Below are 27585 nucleotides of genomic sequence, written 5' to 3' on the forward strand. Positions count from 1 at the left end.
GGAACGGCGGTCCTGGCTGTGCCCACAGCGGGCCGGGAGCGGGGGAACGGCGGCCCCAGTGCGCTCATAACGGGCCGGGAGCGGGGGAACGGCGGCCCCAGTGCGCTCATAGCGGGCCGGGAGCGGGGGAACGGCGGCCCCAGTGCGCCCACAGCGGGCCGGGAGCGGGGGGAATGCCGGCCCCAGTGCGCTCATAGCGGGCCGGGAGCGGGGGAACGGCGGTCCTGGCTGCGCCCACAGCGGGCCGGGAGCGGGGGAATGCCGGCCCCAGTGCGCTCATAACGGGCCGGGAGCGGGGGAATGCCGGCCCCAGTGCGCTCATAACGGGCCGGGAGCGGGGGAATGCCGGCCCCAGTGCGCCCACAGCGGGCCGGGAGCGGGAGAACGGCGGCCCCAGTGCGCTCATAGCGGGCCGGGAGCGGGAGAACGGCGGCCCCAGTGCGCTCATAACGGGCCGGGAGCGGGGGAACGGCGGTCCTGGCTGCGCCCACAGCGGGCCGGGAGCGGGGGAACGGCGGCCCCAGTGCGCTCATAGCGGGCCGGGAGCGGGGGAACGGCGGCCCCAGTGCGCCCACAGCGGGCCGGGAGCGGGGGAACGGCGGCCCCAGTGCGCTCATAACGGGCCGGGAGCGGGGGAACGGCGGCCCCAGTGCGCTCATAGCGGGCCGGGAGCGGGGGAACGGCGGCCCCAGTGCGCCCACAGCGGGCCGGGAGCGGGGGAACGGCGGTCCCAGTACGCTCACACCCGGCCGAGAGCGGGGGAACGGCGGCCCCGCACCGGGCCTCGTGAATCACTGCCGGGCGTCTGCTCCAACCCGCTCCGCGGGGCTGAATTACACGGCACAGTCGGCAGTGACTCTTCTTACGACAAAAAGAGGACAGTTTAATTATAGCGCATCCCGCTCTTTAAAATTTAGGATTTAAAAAAACAGTCGCACAAATGACAATAAGGCATGTAAGCTGTTTCCGAACGTTTTCAATATTAAAGTTTAGTCCTTGTAGACGCAGAACACCAAGAAATCCCTAGGGATCGGAGGAAGACATTTTCACCCGTTCGCGGCAGAACAAAGGATTGCAGCGGTAGCTCTTTTCAGAACTACAGAAGCTGCTTCCGAAACAAATCACGGTGTTCTTTCTTCAGAAAAGACCTCATCATTCCGTAGGCACAAATGCGCACGAGATATGTTGTGCATAAATGCACAACGAAAATATTTAAACATTAGAAATGTCAGTATATGCCGACTGCTAAAAATGGCTAAAAACTCTTACTTGAAGAGATGAAGAGGACCACTGCTTTCCCAAGTGAAAAGCAGGAACACAGCCAAACTGTTCATTCCTTTACCAACGAATATATACATCGTACTATAGCATAAACTGTGAAGAATGCACAAAAAAAAAAGTAAGAGAATGATAATTAATTGAACCACAAGCACTAAAAAGAATTGCAATTTTTTCCCTTAGCAGCCACTGTATATTTATAGTCAAGCCTTTGCATAAAATTTGGAAAAAATGATGCTCTAGTTTACATCAGATTCACTTTATAAATTAGTCTTCCACATCCAGAGCAATGAAAAGAAATTCCAGAAATGTAGTGATAGCCCAGAATCCTCACTTATTACCAGGCTTGGTAATTCTTGGAGCTGAGCCAGAGTTAGGAATTATAGGCTATTTTGGATAAAAACCTTTTAAGCATGGTTGCATGTAAGAAGAAAACAGCCTTATTTACACATTGCTTGGTGACCTACAAGGAAAACTATTATAATAAACAGATACTTCCTTCATTTTAGAAGCACAGAAGACAAGCAGCTTCCACAAGGAAGCGTAGAGTAACCTCCTCCCCTGCCATCTTCAGCAGATGTGTATGTACAGCAACAGGAACCTCAGAACTACAGAATAGTGCTAATAAAGAAAAATGAAAAACTCAATTCTTACGTCAATGTAATTTTATATTCAGTCCCATTCTGGTATTAATTCAACAGCTCATTGCCTGTGTAATGTTCTCAATGTTACAAAAACGTGGACTTTCTCTCCAGGTACCCTTCCTGATGTTTACTTCCATTGCACTCAAACATTTCTCACAAAGCATTGTAAACGTGCATCCATTGCTAAGACTCTACACATTTCTCGTTCAGTCAAAAGTACTGAACAATACAAAAGCAGTGAATATTTTAAACTTGCTGAAAGGAAGGTGTCTGTCAAGCACTGAGACTGGAAAAGAAGCTCTAATTAGAGACAACAGTATGAAGAAGATGCTGGTCAAAACCATGCCTGTTTATGTGATATATCTACATATGGCTTTTTGGGTATAAAGATACATCTAATTGTGTTCAAATGTGTTTATTTCACAGGATATCCTTCTATTTATGTGATAAACATTTCAATTTCTGTGAAATCTTTTCTATGTTATTTCCCAGATCCATATGGTTTATTTCCTTAGTGCTGAAGTGTCCCCTGTTTTGGCAAGCCTCTCTAACAAGGAATGATGAGAAGGACAGGGCAGGGGAGAGGAGAATTCAAGACCTGCCATCACTAAAGCTTCAGACACAAATCCTTTTCCTGTTCACGGGCACTGCCAGCCTGCACTGCAGTTGTGAGCACAGAGCACACTGGCACTGCCCCCTCTGCTTCGGCACACTGCTCCCCCTGCTCCTTGGTGGTGCCCCGGTGAGCCTGTGTGACATGTGACAGATAATACATAATCTCTGCTAATTATGACAAAGTAGGTCACAGAAAAATGACTGGGTAAGAGTGCTGTATTTGTTTCTCATTACACCTGTTTCATTTGGCATCATTTGCATCATCTACTACTACACACTCCTCTGCCCAGTGCAGAGCAACATGGTGAAGAGCACAAACTCTTCTATTTTGGATTCTATTTCTATTTCATACACAATCAACCCATTTTCTATTCTGGAACTCCTTATTTCCAGCGATGTGAAATGAGCCAGAAAGAATATCACTTGCCTATCAGATGCCAAGGAGAACTCAGAGGAATGAAAATTAGAATGTTTCTTTGATGTGAAGTGTAGAGAAATAACTGAAATGCAGCTTTTCAGTGTTACTTTTGCAGTTGTTTTATAACCATACTTCAAAGTTTTTCCTCTAGCTGATGAAAAAAGAAGGCAGATGAAAGCAGGAAAAAGGCACAACAAGCCACCTTGCCAAATTTATGCCTAGATGGTAGACATTCCTTACTTCTGTGGATTTGCTTTCCCTACTTTATCTCATATAATGCAAATGATATGCTAAATAACACAGTGCTTAAAAGGGAAAAAAGTATTGGAAGAGTTACTGGTGATCTTTATGCAAGGCATTAGGTGTACCTATAATCATCTGATTATAAGTCATGTATTTTGCACATATGTGTGCACTATGAATAGTCCTCTTGATTTCAATGCAATCATCAATTAACCATGCACATACCTGAGGGGTTGTGCTCTTTGAATCATTTTACACACAGCATTTATTTATACGCCACCTAAGGCAAAGAGAAGTATTTAAGACTCTAGAACCATGAAAAATAAAAAAGTCAAAGCTAGTGCATTTTGAGCATTTATCCAAGTTCCATCAACTTCACCAGCAGCTTCTCCTATGCTTATTAAATGTACATTTTTGGTCTGCAAAGCTTATGAGTTTTTCACGCTTCTACAACATAATGTGATGTTTTTACATGAGCAGTTCTTAACTGAAATATTCTTAACCAACTCATTTTGTAAAGTTAACTTTAAAAACTACCAGTCCGTATCTTTCATCTTAGCTTCAAGGAAATGCCCACTTTTAATACCTTTAAAAATAGTGATCTCAGTTTGTTCCTGTTGGGTTTTTCTCTTTTTCTGATAATTATTATCAGAAAAAGAGAAATAAATCAATTTATAGTTTTGAATTTCAGCATGGTTTTCTGTCCAGATGTATGTAGGAGACAGAGGGATGGATACCTTTTCATTGGAAACACATAGCTTGGAAGGGATTATTTCAGTTTCTTTCCCTTTCTAGAAAAAACCCCAGAAACTACCTTTGAACTGATATACAAGCTTCCTAGTGAAAACCTTCCCAAGAGGACAAAACGCTGCCAGGGTTGCGGGAATCACCTTCGATCAGCCCCTCTGAAGCCTCTCAGCCACGACAGAGCTCCTGATGTTCCCACTCGCTCTTTAAGAATAGAATTTTTCATAATTGGGAGGTTTAGATGGGACATTTGGAATAATTTCTTCGCAGAAAGGGTGATTAGATATTAGAATGGGCTGTCCAGGGAGGTGGTGAAGTCACGGTCCCTGGAAGGGTTTAAGGAAAATTGGATGGCACTCGGTGCCACCCACGGTCGAGCTGACACGGTGGCGTTTGGTGGGTCAGCGGTCTCTGAGGTCTGAACTGCAGGGATGCTGTGAAAAGCTGCCGCACGCTGCTCACCGGAACCCCCGCTGAAATGCCTTTGTTCCGTGATGCTGACACCGGGAGCCCCGCGGGCAGCCGGGCCCGGGCCGCGCTCCCTCAGGGCAGCGCCGGGGCGGGGGCTCCGCGCCCGCCACTTCTCCGGGGGCTCCGTGCCCGCCATCCCGCACGGGCTCCGCGCCCGCCATCCCGCACGGGCTCCGTGCCCGCCATCCCGCACGGGCTCCGTGCCCGCCATCCCGCACGGGCTCCGTGCCCGCCATCCCGCACGGGCTCCGTGCCCTTCATCCCGCACGGGCTCCGCGCCCGCCACTTCTCCGGGGGCTCCGTGCCCGCCATCCCGCACGGGCTCCGTGCCCGCCACTTCTCCGGGGGCTCCGTGCCCTTCATCCCGCACGGGATCCGTGCCCGCCATCCCGCGGGGGCTCCGCGCCCACCATCCCGCGGGGGCTCCGCGCCCGCCATCCCATCCCGCGGGGGCTCCGTGCCCGCCACTTCTCCGGGGGCTCCGCGCCCGCCATCCCGCGGGGGCTGCCTGCTCCGACCGCGCGGCTCCAGCTCCACCTCCCGGCCCGGCCCGGCTCTGCCTTCCCCGTGCCGGCACCGCCTCCCGCCCCGGAAGGGGCCGCCCGGGCCCGGCTCTTCCGGGGCCGTGGGTCCGGCATGAGCGACGTGGTGGAGCGGACGCTGAGCGCCCTGCCCGGGCTGCTGGGGCAGCACGAGCCTGGCGCCGGCCCGGGCGGCGCCGGCGGCCCCGGCAGGGTGTCGGCCTCGTCCCGGCTCGGGAGCCTCATCCGGAGCATCACGGCGCTCACCTCCAAGCACGTACGGGCTGCGGGGCCGGGCTGCTCTCCCTTCCCGCCCGGGGGAGCCGGCGCGGGGCTGGGCCGGGCCCCGGGCGTCCCCCCTGGGCCGCGGGGCTGAGCTCGGGAGCCCACGATGGAGCCCCGGTGACCTCCCCGTGCTTGCGGGTGGCCGCGTTCTGCCGCTCTGGGGCGCGGGCCGGGCAAGCACGGCCGCTGTGCTGGAGGCGAGCGGCCCTGGAGAGGCGCACGCTGCCTGGAGAGAGTGAGCGGCAGCGCTGAGTTACTCTTCTTCTGGCACATTTTGCCTGTGAAATCTACGCGAGGTTAAAACAAGTTTCATTTTTCTAGGAAGAAGAAAAATTAATCCAGCAGGAACTAAGCAGTTTGAAAGCAACAGTTTCAGCCCCCACCACAACACTTGTAAGTTTTGTTAGTAGCTGCAGGCTGTGGAACAGCACGCCGAAGGTGAAGGATGGAGTGTTCTCACTCATTATAAGACAGGTGGATGTGCAGGTTGTCTGCATTAGAGATATTTAATCATCAGCATTAAAAAGTACCAATACATATGGTTTTGCAGCATGGTTAAAATGTTGAGAATACTGTGATTCTGATGGATGTGAATAAACTCTAACAATATGACCTTACTGTCATTCTGTAGTTTCTGAAGTAATGCAGACAGCAAAGCTAGGTGATGAGCTGCTTCCATCAAATAATGCTCTTTGCAGGCTGACATTCTTACAATTAGTATGTGCTTTTTAAGAAGCTGTGCTTTGTTGTATGCACTGTTGTCATGTCTGAATTTCAGGAGATGATGTATTCTAGTTTGAATTAGTTAATACTTATATCAGTCCCGTGAGTGAGGATTTTTGAAAGAAAAAATAAAATTTTATCTTGCACGTGTAGCAGAAACCATCCTAAGTCAGGGCAGTAAAAGGTAAAAAATAATTTGTGTTAACAGTGTGATCATCATAATGCTTCAGATGATTAATATTTTTTATGTCATCATAGTTAATCTGTTGATGACATGCATACTAATCAAAACAAGAACTTTTTAGGGGTAAAATAGAGGGAGTTCTGCCTTTTTAGCAGAAGTTTAACACTGCTTTGCAGAAGAAATGCATGGCAAAGAAAGAATTGTGACTACCGAGATGTTAGAAAACGTGTGAATTAATGTGTTTCTATGACATAAGGTTCTCTGTTTCAGTGGAGCAATGAAGAAGAACATAAAACATGTTGGATTTGAAATTTTCAATAAGTTGTTTCTGGTATTTCAGAGACTGATGAAAGAATGCATGGTGAGACTCATCTATTGTGAAATGTTGGGATACGAGTCTTCTTTTGGATACATCCATGCAATCAAACTTGCACAGCAAGGGAATCTTCTGGAGAAGAGAGTTGGTATGTGCATGGAACTGTAGCCTTTATAATGTTCTCAAACTCTCAGTTTTAAAGTTTTTCAGGATTTATAATTAATGTAAAATACAACCTACTTAAAATGTTCCTCTATTTTCTTGGTCTTGTTTCATGGTCTGTTACTTTTTGAAATTATCTATATTCTTCACTTGTGAGGTGCTCTGTGTGTGCTTGCAGCACAGAAGGCAGGGAAATGAATTTTTTTTGAATCATCAGTTCTTCCTGTGTTTTGAATTGTGACACCAGTTAACAAATAATTTAAGAGAATATTTGTTAAACACATCAAGCAGAAAATGAATTTCTGTCAGGATCTGGTTTGTTTTCCAAGTACTAGTGCAAGGTTAGATGAAGATGGTTCTGTCAGACAAATATTTTATGTTTTGGTGCTTGTACGATTTTTTTTCTTTATTTTAGAAAGAGTTGTAGGGAATGAGGCAAATAGGGAGGCCCTTACAGCATAGAGGCAGAAGTTCCCAAAGAAATCTTGAAGGCTGGTTGAGATTTGAGATTTCATGGGATTGATATCCTTTCCTGCCATCGTGGCTATAAACTTGTTTCCAATAGGTGTAGTTTGAAGTATCTGTCAGCCTCTACTATCCAGAGAATATCCTTGCAGTTGCTGATTCAGCTGCCTAGTGAAGACATTTCTTCTTGTTTGCAGAGAAAACAAGCAATACCATGTCTGCATGCACAGAAGGAAGGCAGTGTCTTGTGGGATATGCTTGTTTGATATCCTTTGTTTGAATTTCATCTGGATCATCCACTCAAGTATTGGTGTTTCTGAGAGAATCCATTACAAGTGATGAATTAAAGTTGCTTTTCCCTGAGTAATGGAAGTCAGTGTGCAGATGCTGTGATAGGGATTACGAAATTTTGTCTTCACCAAACCTGGGAAGGCAAGTGATAAGCTGTTTTGAATAAAACTGTGTGACTTCTGTAAGTGTTGAGTGTTGAGAGCCAGTGTATCTTGTTATTAATTAGATTGAGACCTTTCCTTACTAGGGCTCTTTTTGAGAAAGGTTTGGTGAAGCAGCACTTTTTTTGATTTTCTTTTTAATGTAAATTGCTTAAAGTTCCCTGGACACAAAGTGCCCTTAAGCTTTGATCTGATAAAAGGATGCTATCAAGAGAGTATGTGTGTGTGTTTTGGTTTATTTTTTTTTTGTTGTTTTGCAATTATATGTAATATACGAGGGTAATTTTTTCAGTTCTTGATCAGTATACCAGGGTTTGTATTGAGGAATTGTCAGTTGAACTGGTCAGGATCAGTGACCCCTTTACCCAGTGTGAGCCTTGATTCAGGAGAGTGAGCTCTCCCTTTGTGTATGTGCTGAGCTGATCATGGCCATCATCACAAGCAGATAGAGCCAGCTGATAGCCCAGCCAGTACAGTTATTTGTTCTCAAGTTGTTCATTTTGATCCCCAAGCCCTGTATGAACCAAGAATTCTCTAAAATCTCTCTCTGAAGTACAATTTTTGCTATAAATTTTAGCATACTATCCCTACCCCCCACTTAAGTCCCTTAGTTTAAAAGCAGAGAGGGGCCTTGGAGAAAAAAAAGTTGCTGACACATTTATTTTCCTGGTTTCTGGTATGGTTTCCTCATTGTTAAAAGTAATGTAGGCGTTCTTGGCATAGGATGCTGGATTTACTTTTGTATATTCCAAGCTGAGTATAAAATTCCTTTGAAGAGTAATTTTATTATTTGGAAAAAGAATAACAGCTATAAGGAAGTACACTCGTGTTGTGTAGTCCAAAAGTAATGGACTTCTCCCTGTGCAGAGAAGACATTAGTTTTCCAGAAAGTGATTTATAATAGAATGCTGCTTTTGACTGTTCTTTGGCTGTAAAACTATTGTAATTTGTCTTATTTCTCACAACTTATGAATTCTTAGCTGTTGTTTGTTGAGCTTTACTGCAACTTAAATGTAATTGATTTGCCTGGAAAAAGAGAGTCTTGATATTTAAAACAGGAGCAACTGTTATCCAACAGGGATTTTTTGTTGGGTTTTTTTAACAGTTTGAGTTAACTCTTCTTGTATTACAGATAGTCTTTTTCTGTCATAAAGTTGCTTATTGCTTCAAAATAGTAATGAAGTCTGCTTTCTTTTATAGGTTACTTGGCAGTTTCTCTATTTCTACATGAAAATCATGAACTGCTGCTTCTGCTTGTGAACACAGTTGTGAAGGTATAGTGCATTTGTAAAAAAAAGTAAAAAGAAAGTCTTACAGGCACAGGAGAGGCTGTTTCCATGTGCCAGGAGATGAGCCCGTGGGGAGAGCACCTGGTTGAACAGAGAGCTTTGCGGGGCGGGGAGGGGGGCGCGGGCTGTGGGGTGAAAAGCTTGAACCAATTCTTCCCTTTTTGTCATGCAACATCTAATTACTTTGATTAGCAAAGACAGTCTGAAATGGCTTTTCCTGTCTTTTTAATCTGATCTTGATTTTCTTGCTCTTGAAGCCATACTTTAAATTTCAGAGGAGGTATGACATAAACTTTACTTTATAAATGTACCAATTATATACATTCTCAACTCCAGGAGGAGCCATGCATGCATATTACAATGTTAGCTTTGGCTTTTAGCTGATGGCAAGTGTCTGTTGCCTTCTCTGAGCTCATCTGATGACTTTGGAAATGGAAATACATTTTGGAGTACCACTAAAAATCTATTACTGATGTCCCTTGCAAGTAGCAGTTATGACTTATTATAACTCTTTCTAATGTTTACTTTTTTACTGCCGTAGGCCAAAGTCCCAGAAATTACAGATTGAAAGTGATGGTTGTTTTGTTGCTGTGATTGAAAGGTTTTCATAATATTTAAAAATATAGCTTGAAACTCACAAAGAATTACACCGAAATAAGGATTGAAACTTATCTGGGAGAGATGAATCATTCAAGTTATATCATCTAGGAATCTCGCACATTTAATTTGTTTTGAAAAGTAATTGTAGCCGTCATAAGTTCATCCATTGTTTTTTTGTTTTTGGTGGTTTTTTTTTTATTATTTAAGGTCACAGTGAGCCATACCTACTATCTTTGTTTGTATTTAGGATAGACTGAGATTATTAGTTTTGTAGAATGTTACTTGTAATTTGCATTTGCTTCTTAGGAAGTAGGTAATATTTTAGTGTACAGGTCGGTAATTGGCAGTATTATTGAGCTTGCTCATTTTCAAAAATTCTTTTGGCTAAATCAAAAGCAGTAGACAGAGTATTATTGAATTCTTTGGGAAGTGACTGATTGCCCTGATCCAGATAGAGACTGAACATATCTTTGCAGTCGTTTCAGTAAATAAAAATTGATTGTAGCTCTTATATGTTGATGTTGCACACATTTAAAATAAGAATGTGGTTCTGTAAGACGAGTGTGAAGAGCTGCCTGTTCTCTCTTCTTGTGGAGGAGAAGAGCCTGATGAGCTCAGTGATAGCTGGCTCCTCTCGAATGTGAGCAGGATGCTGGCTGTGGGTGGGCTCTGGGGGTCCAGGGTCCAGCCTGCTTGTGAAAGATTTGGGGGATGTCTGTGCAGAATTTAAAAGTCTAAGGAAAAATTTACTGTCTTTTATGTAACAGGACTTGCAGAGCACTAATCTTGTAGAGGTGTGCATGGCATTAACTGTTGTCAGCCAGATCTTTCCACGGGAGATGATTCCAGCTGTTCTGCCCCTAATAGAAGACAAGCTTCAGCATTCTAAGTATGTATTCATTAAACAATTTCAAATGGCCTTGTACAGCTGAATAACATAATTTTGTGGGTACTTTTAGTAAACTGGTGTTTCTTCTCATCTGGTCTTTTCTAGTCATCACCTTTCGAAATGAATCCTCTCCTTGTGTTTTTTCTTGGATTCTTGTCTCATTCATGTACAGCTTGACTGGGTATTGAATTGATAGCATATTTTTTCATAGCCAGTGTGGATAGGTAAATATAATTGAATTTATTTGCTGGAGTCCTTTTAACTAATATACATGAAGAAGTGTTTGTTGAGTAGGTGGGGAGACAGATCCAGATCCTTGAACTCCACTGTTACTTCTTTCATAAAACTCTTTAGAGAAACTGATAAAGATGTATCTGTGGATACCCTTTATTTGTTTGAGTTGTAGTTTACTATATCCAGTAAATAGAGGAAAATGCTGTAATTAGTGATTCAAAAGGGAATTGCAGAATGAATTAATTCAGTACCTTCTAGACATGTATTTTTTGGAGCTGCATGTATGACCACTGCAGTTGAGTCATGGCCTATTTCATTGTTTATTTGGTGGATGTTGTTTTAAATCATCAGTCTGACATCCATCCCTACTAGGCTTTAAAGTTGGCTTTGTCACTTTCTTGCTTAGGTAGTATTTGCAAAGTAATTTGTTACCAATATATAAAACACGGGTTCTCATCTTTACAAATCGTGATCTGGGGTCTGGCAAGTTTTTTTGTGAAATCAAGTACTTTAAATACACTTGTTTTGTTAAGTGTAAATCTCATTTCAGGGAAATTATCCGAAGAAAAGCTGTTCAAGCTTTATACAAATTCTATCTCATTGCTCCTAATCAAGTTCAGCACATCCATGACAAGTTCCGGAAGGCTTTATGTGACAGAGATGCTGGAGTCATGGCTGCTTCCTTGCATATTTATCTGCAAATGATTAAGGTAAACAAAGAATTAGAAGCATAACTGAATTGGAGAGATATTTTTATTTTTTTAAATTTTAAATACACAGCGTGTTCTACAAAGGTTTTGCAGAAAAAAAACTCACTTGTAGTAGTTAGAAAAGTTAATTTATTTAGTCGTGTGTTACATTTGGTTCTGCCAATCCTTCATTTAGCTGGGCAGATCCACTTCTTCCAGGGTCTGAATGCTCAGTGTTGTTGGGTCCTTAGCCAGTGGATCTGAGTCCTACAGTTGGTTAAAGGGAAATTTCCTTGTAAATGTGTTACACCTGCTCCCTTTGCAAATGTGTGAGAAAAGAGCATAGACTAAAGTGAAGAGCGTGTGGGTGCTGAGGGTTGAGAGGGTGATTTAAAGAAATTATGGCATCAGTAAGTATTTTGATCTTACTCAAGTTGTGGATGATTTTTACTTTTTAGTTGTTGTATTGAAATATTTGAGTTTAATTTAATTTTCATTATGTAGGAAAACTCATCTGGATACAAGGACTTGACTGGGAGTTTTGTAACCATCCTGAAGCAGGTGGTGGGAGGAAAGCTCTCTGCTGACTTCAACTATCACAGTGTGCCAGCACCATGGTTACAAATCCAGCTTTTAAGAATTTTGGGGCTGTTGGGAAAAGATGATCCAAGGTAACTGGATTTTTCTCTGTAATTAATAATTTGAAGTGCAGTAACAGCCTGCACCTCATAGACTGTAAGAGGCTTTCAGTGTCGAAATTCTTGCACATTTGTTTTTAACCAAGACAGCGAGCAGATTAATTTCTGTAAAAGTAGCTTCTTAGCTTCTGGATTGTCTAAACAATTGATTGTTGTGGAGTATGATTAAAATGTAATTTTACTGGTACTTCTATTACAATGTTACCAAATAACAGTGAAGGGCTGGAGTAAAGCTATTTTTAAAAAGTGCTGCCATTTTGTTTTGTGAGGACCTAGTTGTCTGTGGTCCTTTTCCTATTGACCTGTTTATTTATGCAAACAGTAAGGGAGGTGTTTTTATTCTTATAATATGGTAAATGTTTCTTTTGAAAGCTTCAAGCATCCTGTTAAATGCCATTTAGGATCATGTTATAGAGCTCTGCTGTGTTATAGCAAACTTGTGATTATGAATAATTTGTTACAGGTTTCAATAATAGCTTTGAACTGTTTGGCAAAATGAGACTACATGCTTTTTAGTGGTGCAATTAATTGTAAATATTTTCTTAAATAGGACAAGTGAATTGATGTATGATGTTCTAGATGAATCTTTAAGAAGAGCAGAGATTAATCATAATATTACATATGGTGGGTAAGGTTATTTTATGTAATTATCAATATTTGAAAGGATAGAAAATGAGTAGTTAATTATGCTAAAATTACTAACACAGTACTTTTGAAAAATCTGGTTATAGTCTTAACATTAATTGTATTCTCAAGTGTCCAACTAGTAAATAGCAGCATAAATTATGCATTGCTGCACAGCATTAGTTTTTTTATCATTGAAGTAAAACACATCTATATATGGGTAATTCTGTTTGGCTCAAAAGCCTTTATCCTGTGTTTGCATTGACCCTGCCCTTAAACACACACAGTCAGCTGCTTCCTGAGAGCTTTTATTGGACATTGCTTAAGTTGAAATAAGCAATAAGAGAAAATCCTGCTGATACATCTCTGTGTGGTAGAAATGCTTCGATTTCACTGCCCTGAGAAAGGCAATAGTGTGGAAGGAGAGAGTCAGTGCTTTGCAGCTCTGGGCACAGTTAATAAACATTGCACCTCCAGAGTTCAGTGACTGTGCTGCCTGTGAAAGGAGTCTTTGGCACATATCTCAATTGCAAATTTCTAAAACGTAGCAGAAGGTTCATTTTGGTGGAAGTTCATTGTCTTCTCATTAGAGAAAGCTGGTTTTGTTGCTGCTATAAAGCAGAAGGAATAGTTGCACTGTTTACCTTTTTCCTACTAAAAAGTTGAGTGGTTTGTCTTTTTTTGTTGTCTTCTCCTCCCCAGGTCTGAATACCGCCCCAAAATCCCAGTTCTGATGCTCTAGAACCCTACTTTAAAAGCTGTTTCACTAGTAAAAAAACCTACCACCCCATTTTTTAAAATTGTAGATAGAGTCCTGCATATGTGCCAAAGTGGCTGTGCTAATGGAACGGAAAGAAAATTGATACTTTCTTAAAACAACAGTGAGGGGTGAAACAGAAAAGGAACATGGCTCAAAGCTGTGGATGTCTAACACCTACATCATACATATGTTGTAAATTGTGTAAGCCTCACTTCCATAAAAAGGGGAGCTTTGGGGAAGTATTCTCTTTTAGTAAATAATAAATGAGGAAGCATCTGTCAGATGTTTAGAGTATTCAGCTGATTGCTTCTGTTCTTTTTAGGCAAGAACATAATACAAGTTATTGGGAGGTGTGTTGACTTTTAATACGGACTATTTGCACTTGCCAAGAGTTAAATTTGTTTTGAGCACTTAAGGAGACAAAGTGGGCAGTTCATTATGATTTGTACAAGGACACAGAATTTACCTATGCAGTTTTTGTTCACCTATGGCAAGCATTTTACAAAACTGTAGTTGATAATTCCAGACAAAAGAAAAATACAATTCTTAGTGATTGTATTTTCTTATAAAAAGTCATTGGTTATGGCACGTTTTACAGGCAGATTTGTCTGCTAGTCTTTCTGAGATTTAGTCTGTAATGGCCATGGAAGAGAGGGGGTTATCTGTTGGACAGTTCAGTTAGTCACTGAATTACAAGAACACATTATGATTTTAAGCCCTAATTAACTTGGGAGACTAACTTGGTCTGAATCTTTGCCCAAATTGATGCCATAAAGGAGTGATTATTTTTTGTGTATTGTTCAGTTTACTTCTAGATTTTTCTCAAACAACTCTACAAAGCTGTTGGGTTTTTTTCTGGTTTTGATTTTTCATTGGTTCTTTTTTTTTCTCAGAAATGTTTTTGGGATGATTTTGGCTGTTGGTAGTAGCTAAGAAATGGTATAAGTTACCAAAAATAATTTGTCTCAAATCTTTTATAGTTGCTTGTTTGCTTTCTGAAGACTGTCCCAGTCCAATGCCTTGAGCAGCTGTAGGAGACTTCAAGGTTGGAAGAACTTTAAGGACAGAAAGTTGTATGCAGGGGCTAATTAAAACATGTGTACTAAAGGAGCTAGATTTTACCTGCTTTTCCTTATGTCAGATGGTACTCTCTGGTTAGATTCAGTGGGAGTGGGATAGCACTGCCAGTCCTTGAGGAGCACTGAGCTTGTTTGTTTGTTAAAAATTTTGGGTTATAGAAGTATTCAATACACATTAATTATGCATCTTCTCCTCCTGCAGCCATCTTGTTTGAATGTGTCCAAACAATTTATACCATTTATCCCAAATCGGAATTACTTGAAAAAGCTGCCAAGTGCATTGGAAAATTTGTTTTGTCACCCAAAATTAATTTGAAATACTTAGGTAAGGATACCTGATTTCATTATGCTGTCTTTAATTTGGCCATAGTGGTAGCATTGCCTTGTATCACTTGCAATCACTTACATTCCAGGTTTAAAGGTTCTGACCTATGTTATCCAGCAGGATCCAAACCTGGCACTTCAGCACCAGATGACAATAATTGAATGTCTGGACCATCCAGATCCCATTATTAAGAGGGAGGTCAGTGAATTTCTAAATGTTAAAAATTAAGGTGATTATTAAGGTGGGAGATCAGTTTTGTAAAACGAGTAGTGTAAAAATGTTACGTTTCCATAATTGTGAGGGAGCAGTTACAAACAGTGTTAATGTGACAAGCTGTGTACAGAAGCAGTGTATTTCAGTTAAGAATAGTTGCTCAATTTGGTGTACTAAAGCTGCTGTTTTGCTGCTTTTTTTGAGTCATCAGAACTAATTAATTTTTTTTTGTGCTTTCTCTTTCAGACTTTAGAGCTTCTTTACAGGATTACAAATGGACAGAATGTAACTGTCATAGTCCAGAAGATGCTTGACTACTTAAAAGAATGCCAAGAAGAATATGCTATCATCAGCTTAGTTGGAAAAATAGCAGAACTAGCTGAGAAATATCCTTTTATTTTTCTGAAACTTTGAAGTCAGAGCTCAGGCACCTGTAGCATTGAAACCTATCAAAGTATCTCTCATGATCTTGTGAAGTAGGAAATGTTAGAGCTGTGCTTCCCATCCTTTCAAATGCAAAGGAAGTATGCAAAAGAAAGCACATAAAAAATGACTACAGCGTTTCTTATGTTTCACTGAGAGGAACTAATTGCACACAAATTTTGGCTTTGGAGTTTAGCAATAAAACCTTGTGTTTTAAATTTAAACTTTGAAGCCCTATGCCACTGCATAGAGATGTCTCAGTGCTGCTGAAGTGCTGTTCTGTAATTGTGGGACTGATCTCTCCTGATAGAACTCTTGGTGTATGAATTGTCAGAACAGCACACTTTCATAGAACTAAAGAAAAGATTTCTTTAAAAATGCTGTAAAAGATGAAAGTAATGATTAGGGATTTGGTTTATGATGGGCATTACTATTAGACCTGCCACTGCCTGATTTCTGTGTGTGTTTTTGTCTGATATCTTGAGTTATAAGCTTTTGATAACAGAGAGCTGCCTTATCCTGTTTGTGCAGTGCTTGGCATGGAGTACTGTACCAAAAAAAGCTCTGTTGTCCTGCAGCATGCAAAAATTAATGCAATAACTGAAATTTCTGTGCTGTTAAAAATTTCCATTCATTAACTGTGTGTTTTCAGGACTTGTCTGAGAGAAGGCACAAGCCAACTTTCAAAGTTAGCAAAGGTTGATCAAAAGTTAAATATATTAAAAAAAACCAGTGAGGATTTATGTGGAGTGCTTCAAAATGTCTTTGTAAAGTTGATAAATCAACAGCAAAGCACTGCTGAAAAGAACTGTTTTCTTGTCATTGATCAAGAATGCTGGGTAAAACAAAAGATTATCTGGAAGCCTAGCACAGGACAAGTGGAGCTTAAAATAGAGTAGAACAAATGTGAACATATCTGTTCCTAATGTGTGAGGCCCGCATAAACTCAATTTTTCTAAAAGAGTAACTTCCGACTTTTTAACTGATCACCAGTTTCCATGATGTTTACAAGAAACACTTCCCAACAGATACAGGAAAATTTCCTCTTCAGTTTAGTGGAGTTGATATTTGCCCATCAGATCCCCAACTTCCTGGGGAGATCCTGCTGAGCATTCCTCTGGAGATACACTAAAAAAGAAAGAAAAAGTTATGCCTTAGCATTGCATTCCTTAACATCTGGACACATATGCCCCTAACAATGAGTGGTTCATCCAGACAATGAATGCTGTGTTCTCAGTTGGAGGTGATGTCGTGCATTCTGATATCCCAAACAACTTCCTGAGGCTGTTGGCTGAAGGTAACTCCCCACATGCTTTGAAGAATTAGACACGTTCCTTGATAATCTGGGCTTGTCCTCTTTTCTTAAAATGTACTTTGAAATATTAGGTAGGATATGTTATTTGTGTTTCACAGAAACTGCTGTTTTCTATCTAGGATTTGATGATGAAAAGGAAGATCATCAGCTACGGATGTATGCAGTACAGTCTTATTTGGCATTACTTGAGGAGGAAGATAAATTGTATCCACAGAAATTCCTTCAAGTTATGAGCTGGGTAAGGTAGAGACACGGTGAGAATGCTATACACAGATTTGAGAAAGCTGTCTAAGGTGATAATGTTTTTAATAAATATTTATTAAACTTTAGTTTTCAGTCGCTTTTACTAAAAGTCAAGCTAACATGCTGAAATCTATTCTAGTGACTTCTTTGCTGACTGAGCACTATTAACTTGTGGTTTGTGGAAAAGCTGACTTGCTCCCTTTTATGCAGGTGACTGTTGGAATGGCTTAGCAGCCCTGAATCTGACTGCATACTGAGTCTTTCTGTCTTCATCCAAATTAGCCAGATGTGGTTGTGAAAAGCTCTTGTAGCCCTACAAATGACTGGCCAAGTGCTGTGCTGGTGTTACCTGATACCTGGGGAAGCTTCAGCTCTCATCCAAGAGAGAGGCTGCAGTTTGAGCAGATGGTAGCTTGTCACGGCCTTGTTATGTTTAGCTTTCTTTTCAAGACAGTTGTTTGATTATTAAAAAGCTAAAAGTTGGAGTCTGTTGAGGTGAGCACAAAGGTCACTTCAACCCTTTGACATGTGAAACACAACATGGTAATGAAATAACTTGGAACATGTTTAAATAATAGTTTTTTGAATGTGAGGTGGATTTATTGTTTTATTGGATTTATTTATTTAATACTATATTCCAGTTTCAAAACTGAGAGCACTGCTCTAAATGCATATTTTGTCTGTTCTTTGTGAATAGGTGGTGGGAGAATATTTCAGTCTTGTTACAGATGTTGAGCCAGAAGTTATTTTGACAAAGCTGCACAACCTGCTGAAGAAGACTTTTGTTACTTCTGAAACTAAAGCGTGGATAATGGCTGCAGTCACCAAGATAGCATCACACACTTCCTGCTCAAAAACAGTGGATGAACTAATCCAAGAACTCAGCAGCTCTCTGGATACATGCCTGAGACAGTATGCCTTTGAATTGAAGCATCTGTGTGAAGACAAAGCCCTGATGAAAAGCTTGCTTCCTTTTGATGCTAGCTGCAGTGACCTGGTGGTAAGACACATTCCACGTTCTTTTTCATGAACCTCTTTGGAGTCCAGGGGAAAGAATATTTTGGTGAAAAGGTATTTCCAAAGTGAATGATATTTGCAGTTCTCACTGGGTGCAAGTCTGCTTAAAGTGAGTTTTCAGACACACTTTTTCAGGCATATGGGATGAATCATAGTGTTCTGTACTGAAAGATAAAGAACCATGGTGTTCTAGTTAAGTAAGCTGGAGTAGCTTTTAGGAAAATTATCATTTCATACACTGGTTTAAGCTGTCTTTTGTTTTTTTCAAAGATGAGGTAGGCCTGCTTTAATTATACAGTACTGCTTTTGAATTCAAAGGGTTTGCCTCCTATTTAAAAACTACTGATTTTGACCATGAAATTTCCACAGTAAATGATGGAAAAGATTCTGTCTATATAACATAGTAACTGGTAGATACGGGAGATGTGACATGAAGATCCTGATTTGCTGATAAAACACCATATTCTTCTGGTAACATCTGGCTCATGTAGAGCAAATATTTTAATTTCCTTTTCATTCCTATAAACTTTGCATAGGTAGATGCTTCCTTATCTTTTCTGGATGGGTTTGTGGCTGAGGGACTTGGTCATGGTGCAGCACCGTATAAGCCTCATCACCAGAGACAAGAGGAGAAACTTTCTCAGGAAAAAGGTGACAGTTAACTGTATTTATTTAATACTGGTAAATTACCTGAGAAGTATTAACAATTAAAGTGTACAGTTAATTTATCTTCTTAAAATAATAGTATCTCAACCTCATGTCTACAGACAAGAGCTAAGTTCAGCTTAGATTTTAGTTCCACCTTTATCTAGCTGATGTATATAGATTGTTGTTCTGTAGGTGAGAAAGTCTTATTGTAATCCTTGCTGATCTAGAGGATTTGAAATTGATGGGTGTTATTAAAGTGAAAGCCTGACAAGACCAGCAGTACAGGGATATCTGTTTTCAGAAAATAGACTAAATTCTTACTTTTTTATGCCTCCTTTTTGTTTGTCTTGCAGCTCTGAATTTTGAACCTTATGGATTGTCCTTTGCTTCAAGTGTGTCCTCATCTGGAGTCACTGGCAGACAGTCCCCCACTGGTTTATCTTTTGGCTCTGATATATCTGGGAATAGTGCTGAGACAGGGCACAAAGAGTGAGTTAATTTGTGTTTGAAGTGAAGTACATTTAAGCTTCTGCTCTTGTCATTATCACGGGTCTTTGTTGCTTCTTTGCATGGAGCTAGGAGGAGTGCAGTTGAATTTGGAAAACTATCACATAAGAAAAAAATCAGGTGGGGCATCTGTGTAATAAGTGGGAAAAGCAGCTGATGTGGTCAGACTCTTCTGCCACTTTCTTCACAGACTGCAGTTGAGGTGATGGTGCAGTATTGGGGCAGGATTGCCTGATGATTACATTGTTTACTATTTTTTCTGCTGTCTTTTTTTTCCTAAAGATAAAAGTGAGGCTAAGGTTTCCAGCGTAAGATGCTCCTTTTATTTTTCGTGCACTACACAGTAATTCCATATCCATAGTTTCATACAAATTAATAACTTCATTTATACTCTGCTAAACTAGGAAGCAGGAAACCTTTCCACAATCTTTGTATTTCACTGCTCACTCTTCTCTGTCAAAGCACCAAAGTAGTGGATGGTGTTTGAGTGTTGGCAGTTTTTATGAACATCTTCATATGGCTGATCCTGCTTTGTTTTGCCTTTTTAGGACAAATACTCTGAAACTTGAGGGAGTACGCAAGCTGTGGGGAAAAGAAGGTTATCTTCCAAAGAAAGAAAATAAAATAGGGAAAGAAAACGAGCAACAAACAGTGCCTTGTGAGAGCTTATTAGCAGGGCAAGTGGGGGAGCCTCCTGCATTGCAGCCTGATCAAGGTGCCAGCCTGTCTGAGGAGGACAAAGAGAAGCAGCAGTTAGCATCAACTTTGTTCATTGGGCTGGGATCAAGTGCTGGTGTTAGCCTGGTAAGTGATTCTTTTGAGACTTAACAGTTTAAAGTTTACATATGATCTTATTTGAAAATATAGATACTTGTATACAAATGGAGATCAAATTAGTGATAAGACAACCCCACCCCCAAAAGTCATTGAAAAACTATTTAGCATGGTTTTTGCAGTGTGATATTTTATTGAAACCTGAAACAGCTTGATGAAGCAACCTCTGAGGCAGATCTGATTTGGTAACTGGAACTTTCCTCTGTTTTCATGTTGTGCTCCAAGTTTTAGTGTTGGCTTTCCTGATCAACTGTTCCTTGACCCAGCCTTGTAGAACTGTCATCATTCATTTGGATGTAAGGCTAGAATTTGACGCTCTATGTCAAGACCATTTTTAATTTATATATGGTAGTATGTGGAACATAAAAGAATTCACTATTAGGTAGTGAATATTAATTCAATATTAGGTAATATTTTAAGACATATTAGCCAGCTCAAATCTTGCCACCTAGCACTGGTTAACCAGATACTACCTTTGTTTAGTCTTTAATTAGAGCTTTTAGTTTGTTAAGAGAATCTTGAGTCATTCTTGCATTATAAGCTAATTCAGTACTCTATAAGAGATACAGCAAACCCCTGGATCCATTAAAATGTTTGGAATCTGTTTGTATTTGTAATCTGTTTTGATTCCTTGGTCCTTCCTCACCTCCTCACTGCATGCTATTTAGCAGTAACACAGCTGGTTGCTAGGAACTTTTCCACCCATGTTTTTTCTCTTTCCTTTTCAGATGGGCAAAGCAGACACAGCTACTCAGAAGTTCAAAAGGAAATCAAAGATAAACGAAACTCAACAGTTGAATGAGGAGGCATTAGACTTCCAAAACAGTGCTGCTTCAGATTTTGGTCCCTTACTTGATACAGTACCTATTAATGTGGAAGACTCTGAGGGAAGTATGCACACAAGGTTAAGGAAAGTCTCCCCTTGTTCTTCAGATATTGTAGAAGACAATTTAGCATTTGAAACACCTCAGTCCCTCAGAAAATCTGTGCTGGATGACAGAATTTCAGCTAACAGGTTGTCACAGTCATCTTTGTTTGCTGATAGCAATATTGAAATTTTTCAGCCTTCTCCAAGTGCTCAATGTGAAAGTGCCAGTGAAACAGCATTGGTCCCTTCCTTACCAGAAGAACTTGAAGAGCTTCCTCACTCTGAAGTAGTGAGACTTTGTCAGAGTGATGCCTTAGCTCTGTATTTATGTAAGGTGTGGACAGATGACTCTCTGTTGCTCATTGCTTTTGTTTCAAATGAAACCAGTTCTGCACTTCATGCTGTGAACTTAGTGTTTGAAGAAACAGAACACGTTCAAGTAAGAAACTTTGTTTCCATTGTATTTTAAATTCACTTGGAACTTCTTGCTTTTTGCTTGCTTTTAACTGTGTTTGGTTTAATGTGATAGCCACGCCTTTTTCCAAAGTATTTCCTTAAAACCTGTGGTGCACTTGTTACACATAGCTTTAAAAGGAGGTGAAAGAAATCTCACTATAAACTTACTGTTACAGGCTATAAAAGTTAGCCTCTCACTTCTTCAATTCACCTTGATTCTGTTTGCCTCTGTGTAATGAATATGTGTGTTTTTTCCATTCTGAATGCAAAGACTAAACCAAATGCAAACCTCACTGCTCCTGCATGGAGTGGTATGACTTGAGTACACCTCCCTGTGTAGCTCTGTTTTCTCTGGGTGTTGGCTATTGTGCTTATGCGTTCATTTGTATTTAAATATTTGGAAAGATATTTAGGAATTGCCAATTGATTGATCTATCCACAGATTTTGCTTAAAAGAAGCACAGAATTAGTAAACAACTCACCAAGTGGTAACAGGATGAAAATAATTAAGTGGATTGTTTCTTTTAGAATTGACTTAATCAAGGAACTGCTAATTGGCTATGGAGTCCCTTTCCATTTCTGACTTGAATCAAACTTGTCTTGGCATTGATAGAGTGTGGGCATCTCTTGTCTAGATTTTTATTTTAATTCACTTAAATTCCCATCCAGACCACCACCACAGAATTTCTGTTACCAGTTTGTTTGAAGATCCAGGGACTGTTGAGTAATCTAAAAATCCTTCTTTTTATTAGGGATGTTTTCTCAACTTCTTGCTTTTGGTGTATAGCTTGATGTGATGCTGCTTGCTTGTATATTAGTTTATGTTGGGACTGAGCTACAGAATTCATTTTCTTGGTGCAGTTCTTTGGAGCTGGGAGAAGCCAATTGTCAGAGATCAGTTTCACTGGTGCTGTAGAATGTCTGTAGGTGTTAATGATTGATTTATCCATGAGGGCTGAGATATGGTAGCTCTGTTCACTTCTCAAGTACTCCAAGAAACATCAACAGAAGTAAGAGGCACTTGCACAGTTTTATAGTTATATCTGAATCACTTGCACAACTTGACAGCAAGACTTACATTCTTGATTCCTTTTACGACATTATATAGATTTTGGAGAGTGCCACCCTCCAGTTTCCTGTAATTGAAGCTCAAAGTGTGGAACATTGCCAGAAATGTGTGAAGATGAACAAAGTCTGTACAAAGGCAATTCTTCCTGGCTCTGTTAGTTACCAGTCAGAGATGGAAACTCACCTTGAATTTTCAGTAACTTTATCATTGATGGACTTCATCAGGTAAATAAAATAAGCTGCAGTTTTCAAAAACACTTGTATACAGCTCAGTATTAGACAAGGGTAGGATGATTTGGGTATTGACTATGAAAACATAAGGCTTCACCTTGAGCAGCTAGTTCAAATCTGAGATGGCTGATAAAGATAATAAAGGATTGTTTAACACTTGCAAAAAAGGGGTAAAGTTCCAGCAAGTACAAATGCAGGGAGAATATTGACTGTAACTGTTTTGGAGGAGGCTAACAGAACAGAGAACAGAAGGACATTATGCTTTAAAATATGGCATAATGTAAGCATGTCAAGGGGAAACAAGTAGTTTGAATGCAGAAACCAGAACATTGTATGAAAAGGCTGACAACTTGCAGAGGAAGAAGAAAGCTCATTTGTTTAATTTTTGAGCACTGCATTTATTTTAGGAGTAGGAAAAAACAAGTGTCCTTTGTCCAATAGACTTTTCTTTTGAAGTGAAATTTGAAGATTAATTTTTTAAAATTTAGAAATCTAAAGCAAGGTATGGAAACATTTTTTAAATGTTAAGCTGGAAAGAGGAGAGTTTTGATTAGACTAATGCATATTTACTTATTGTGTGTCTATTGTCCAGCTACTTCGATTTACAGGATTATTTTGAGACCAAAGATATTCAGATTTATATATATATCATTTGGCTAAGAAATGTGCTGAACTTCCTTTTAGGCCAATGGAAATGACTACAGAAGACTTTGGGAAGCTGTGGTTGTCTCTTTCCAATGATGTGAAACAAAATATAAAAATGTCATCTTGCCAAGATTCCTTTCCAGCAGCCCTGGATGCACTGCAACAGAAGCTGAAATTGCACAGAGTTGATGTTATAGGTAAGTGAAAGCACACTGTAGGGTTGCTGACAGGATAATTTGCCCCAGGAAAACCTGGAGGAGAGTCTCTTACAGGTTAAGGGAGGGCATGTTTGGGAGCATGGAAAACAAGGGATTGGTGTCCCATGGACTTCATTTGCCTCACTCAGGGGTCTGTGGGAAGGTGATGTAAAGGTACAAGTTTCAGCAAACTGGATTTTGCAAAGGAGGAAACTTCACTGTGAAAGAGTTTTGGGTAGGACAGAAAGGGAATGAAGCTGTATGACAGATACAAAGCTGGGATTTTGGCATGATTTGTGGTGATGTGTTCCATGAGTTAGAGGTAAGAGTAGGGGAAAAGAGCAGACTTGGAGTGTGACAGATGCATTTTCTATCAGCTATGCTGTAGCAGTTGTTGCTTGCTGCTTGTTATTTCATTTTTTCCTGTGGTCTCTCAGGGAATGAGGGAATCCTGGCCTGCCAGCTCCTTCCATCTGTGCCCTGCCTGCTGCACTGCCGTACTCACTCAGGGATGCTGGCCCTGTGGTTCAGATCCCCTAGTGCTGCTCTTCCAGATGGATTGCTCTATCAGTGTCAGAAGGTGATGGAGGAATCCTCAGAACAATAGTGCCTGCCTTAATCTGTTTGGTGTGTGAAAGCAAGTCAAAGATTCATACAGTTGCACAGATAATTACCAAAGCTAAACTAAGATACTGCTTCTTCAAGTATTAAAAGTTTTCTTCCAGCTGGCAATGTCCAAGTGGACTTGTGGGGGGAAAATGGTGACCTAAATGACCCCTGCAGAAACATGCTCAGGACTGTACAGTACATTAAAGTATTGTTACCTGTGTAAGTGAAATGTATATTAATTTTGTTGTAAATGACTGAAAGTATTTATTTTTATTACACAGCTTTTATAGATGCCAACACTTATTCTTCATGGCAACTACTTAAATATGATTTTGAAGAAAACATATTTCCATTATGAGGTCTGACTTGATCAGTTATTTAATTTTATTTTGATAATTTTTCTAAAGCTATTATTAAGCACTGCTGGCAACAAGACCCACATTAGTAGTTATATAAAATGTAGCAAAAAATGTATAGTTTTAAAACAGTTAAAAGATTCTAGGGAGCAAAACACTTCCCATGATCTTTGATATTTATCATGAAAGGAATAACATCTAAATAGGTTTTTGATAGGAGTCAGGCATGTGAAATTGTTTGGAAGCACCTCCTGGGGGATTAGCTAAAGCCCTTCAGGTTAGTTCCTGTCTGCAGTTCTTTCTGCCTCAACGTTCAGTCTCATTCCCTTTCCACAGGGGTCTGTGACAGTCCCTGAGTATTTGTGCCTGTCTAAGATGAAGTTCATGTGTGTCAGCTCTGAGATGCCTGAGCCAGGGGCACTTGGCTGGGGACATGTTCACTCCTTGATTGCTGGGTAGTGAACATGTTCATGCCTTCCAGTCGACCCTATGAATTGAATCTGGCCAAGATCCCTGAAAATTCACAAGGGGAAAGCTTCCATTTATTTTTATTTCTAATTATTTTTAGCCTCGTTATGACTCATCAAATGTCCGACTTGCAGAGATGTGGCTGACTTGTGTGTGCATGTCTGGGAACTGCAGCAAGGCATGAGGGATCAAATCAGAGCTGCAAATATGGGAAATGTGTCTGAGCAGATTGTCTCCTCTTCCTGAAGTAACCTCACAATCTTGAAAATCCAGCAATCTTAATTTATTTAGATGCTAAATGAAAAATAGTACTGGTTAATATTATTTATAGCTGGTTATGTTTTCTATTTAAGCATCCAAGATTGTACACACAGTTCAGACAGGTACAAAGGGATTCTGTGATGGAGTTCTCTACTTTGTGTGTTTAATAGTAACAAGGAAACTCTCATGTCAGCATTACTGATTCTCACCTGATAAGCACTGGTTGTAAAGGAAAATAAAGTATTTTACTTCGATGTTTTGGTAAATTCATGAAACTGTTGTAAGAATGTTAATGTGCTGATAGCAATTTTTCTTTTCAGTCAAGCTACTTGTGTTATCACAAGTGTAACCATCCAAGCAAAATTCCTTTTTTATTGTTGTTTCAGTACCCTCTTTCTGGGGAATTTAAAGTGCACTGAATGTGTAAATATATTTAATGTTCTGCATACTTAAATGTTTACTTGGCACTTCAAGACAGTTTATATAAATGAAAACTGGTTTATAGTGGAATAATTTCCAGCAGATGGTTTCTGTGCTGGTAAATCAGACTTGTGTTATGCAATTGGACTTCTGTAATTATAGGAACTCTGATACAAATATGTTTGTGGCCTATGCATTTAAACCATTTCAGCAAGGAGATGTTCGATGTACTGGTGTTTAAAGAATTGCAAAGACAACAATGCCTTCTGTCATTAATGTAATGTTCTCTGTAACTTTTCTCACTGTATGAATAGTGTATGTTAAGGTGTCAGTATTCTGATTCTAATTGCTTTATGGTATCATCACTTAATGGAGTGTGCAGGGAATTGTACCTGTGTTAGTCATTATTTTTGGATTGCCCAGCAAATACTGGTCTGAATCTGTCACCATATTTGCATTTCTTGCAGTTTAATAAAATTCAGTTTTATGGAAAAAAAAGTTTGATACTTGTTAAATGTTCTTTTCCATCACATGTAGTAGTGTTTCTGTATATTAAGAACTAGTTTCTCTGTTAACTGTTTCTCTTTGCATCTGAATAGTGAACATCACAGAAATCTTGAACCCATTAATAATTTAAATGTCTTGTTTCTCAGTTGGAGATACCAAAACATTGAAGGACTACACTTTTTAAGCAGCATTGTGTGCTAGCTCACATTATCCAGTCCTTTTTTGGAGTACCAGAGTGTGATTTTGTTTTTAGGCATCACAGGAGATTTCAGTATTTCTGAAATAGTGAAATACAGAAATAGTATAGTTAAGTTCAGTGCAAGCACAAACCAGTGCTGTGGAGCTTGGGCAGTGTGACATTGGCTGAACTGAAGGTGGCTGCAGGTGTAACAGAGCTGCTGCTGTGTGCCAGGAGTCCTGCCTGAGCTGGGAGCTCGGGCCCTGGAGAACCTCCAGGGTTAACACGTCAGCATTGCAGTGCTGGCAGTCCTGATCTTGAGCATCCAGTTGTCTCAGAAACAGAACTGCAGAGGTAACTCTGCAAAGGAGTATTATTCCATCTAGTTCTGTGAGTATCCATCCATAGCGTTAAAATTACTTTTCTTTGTGACTTGGTTGATCTTGAAGGATGCACCTGTTTTCCAGGAATGGAGCTACGGTGCAGGGAAGCAGGCTGGGAGGAAGAGCACATGAGCAGTTTGCATGCAGGAGCTGATTGAAGAGGCAGCCAGGGGCCAGCCAGTCTGTACTGACCCTGCAGGGCTGGCAGGGAACAGGGACTGCACCACACCCGTAGGTACCAGGAGGCCTCGTGTCCCACTGCTCTGTGAGTTCTGCACCTTTGGGAGTCAGCAGGAAAGTGATTGTACTGGATCCATATTTCAACTATTTTGTCAGCTTCTGCCTCCTTACCCCAAGTATTTTCAGGCTTTTTACTGAAACAAACACTTTAGCAGGAAAACTGGAGGAAGTGCAACATGGCAGTATGAGGCAGGATGTTTTCTTAGATACAGACTAGATCTGTTGGATTGTATTACTTTCTGCTAAGTATTCCCAAATCCTCATTCTGTAAGGACCCAAAAGAGTAAATTTGTGTAATGGATGGCAGCATCTTGAGGTTTTCCTATACTTGCAAGTAGCTCATAAATGACATTGATGGTTTCTAAGTATTGGAAAAGTGTTTATCTGCTGTAGTATCTCATCATAAAAAACTGTATTATCTTTTTCTGTGTCAGTAAGACTGTGTGTGGTCTTTTTCTGGCATTGATTTATGTAAAAATGAAAATAGACCTGCTTAACTCATCCAGTTAAAGCTTGCTTTTTGCATTTCTGTTGCTGTGGTGAAACTTAATTGTGCTTTATTGCCTGGTTCTCTTCAGGGCCAGCTATTTATCTGCCTGTCTGAAAATATTTCTCTAGCACAAATCAGATCACATGTTCAGTATAATGTGCAGCTCTGTGGCACAGGCACCATTTCATTAACATGTCAGAAGTGGTCACTCCCATGAGAGTTTCTTAAACATTAGCATTCTCGTCTTTATATAATAAAGTTGGCAGTGATGAAGCAAAGAATATTGTGTCCTGCCAT

The 27585-nt window shown here is 40.5% G+C and overlaps 1 protein-coding gene across 1 annotated transcript; it reads left to right on the plus strand.

Moving 5' to 3' along the window:
* The first annotated feature begins 5052 nt into the window (after positions 1-5052).
* Positions 5053-25975, plus strand: AP4E1 (adaptor related protein complex 4 subunit epsilon 1). Its single transcript, XM_021537454.3, has 21 exons — positions 5053-5214; positions 5544-5615; positions 6470-6593; positions 8725-8798; positions 10181-10302; positions 11087-11246; positions 11730-11896; positions 12474-12547; positions 14589-14711; positions 14800-14909; positions 15171-15310; positions 16532-16644; positions 16782-16900; positions 17603-17905; positions 18459-18573; positions 18924-19059; positions 19626-19881; positions 20640-21218; positions 22344-22528; positions 23219-23376; positions 23814-25975. Exons 1-21 carry the CDS (start codon positions 5053-5055, stop codon positions 23981-23983), a joined length of 3462 nt encoding a protein of 1153 aa, XP_021393129.2. The 3' UTR covers positions 23984-25975.
* The last annotated feature ends 1610 nt before the right edge of the window (positions 25976-27585 follow it).

Source organism: Lonchura striata, chromosome 11, assembly GCF_046129695.1.
Source record: "Lonchura striata isolate bLonStr1 chromosome 11, bLonStr1.mat, whole genome shotgun sequence".
NCBI classification, from domain to species: Eukaryota; Metazoa; Chordata; class Aves; order Passeriformes; family Estrildidae; genus Lonchura; species Lonchura striata.

Coding starts and splice junctions, on each gene's coding strand:
- AP4E1 (XM_021537454.3), top strand. CDS start 5,053: ATGAGCGACGTGGTGGAGCGGACGCTGAGCGCCCTGCCCGGGCTGCTG. Junction 6,594..8,724: donor TCTTCTGGAGAAGAGAGTTG/GTATGTGCATGG, acceptor TTTCTTTTATAG/GTTACTTGGCAGTTTCTCTA. Junction 21,219..22,343: donor AAGAAACAGAACACGTTCAA/GTAAGAAACTTT, acceptor GACATTATATAG/ATTTTGGAGAGTGCCACCCT.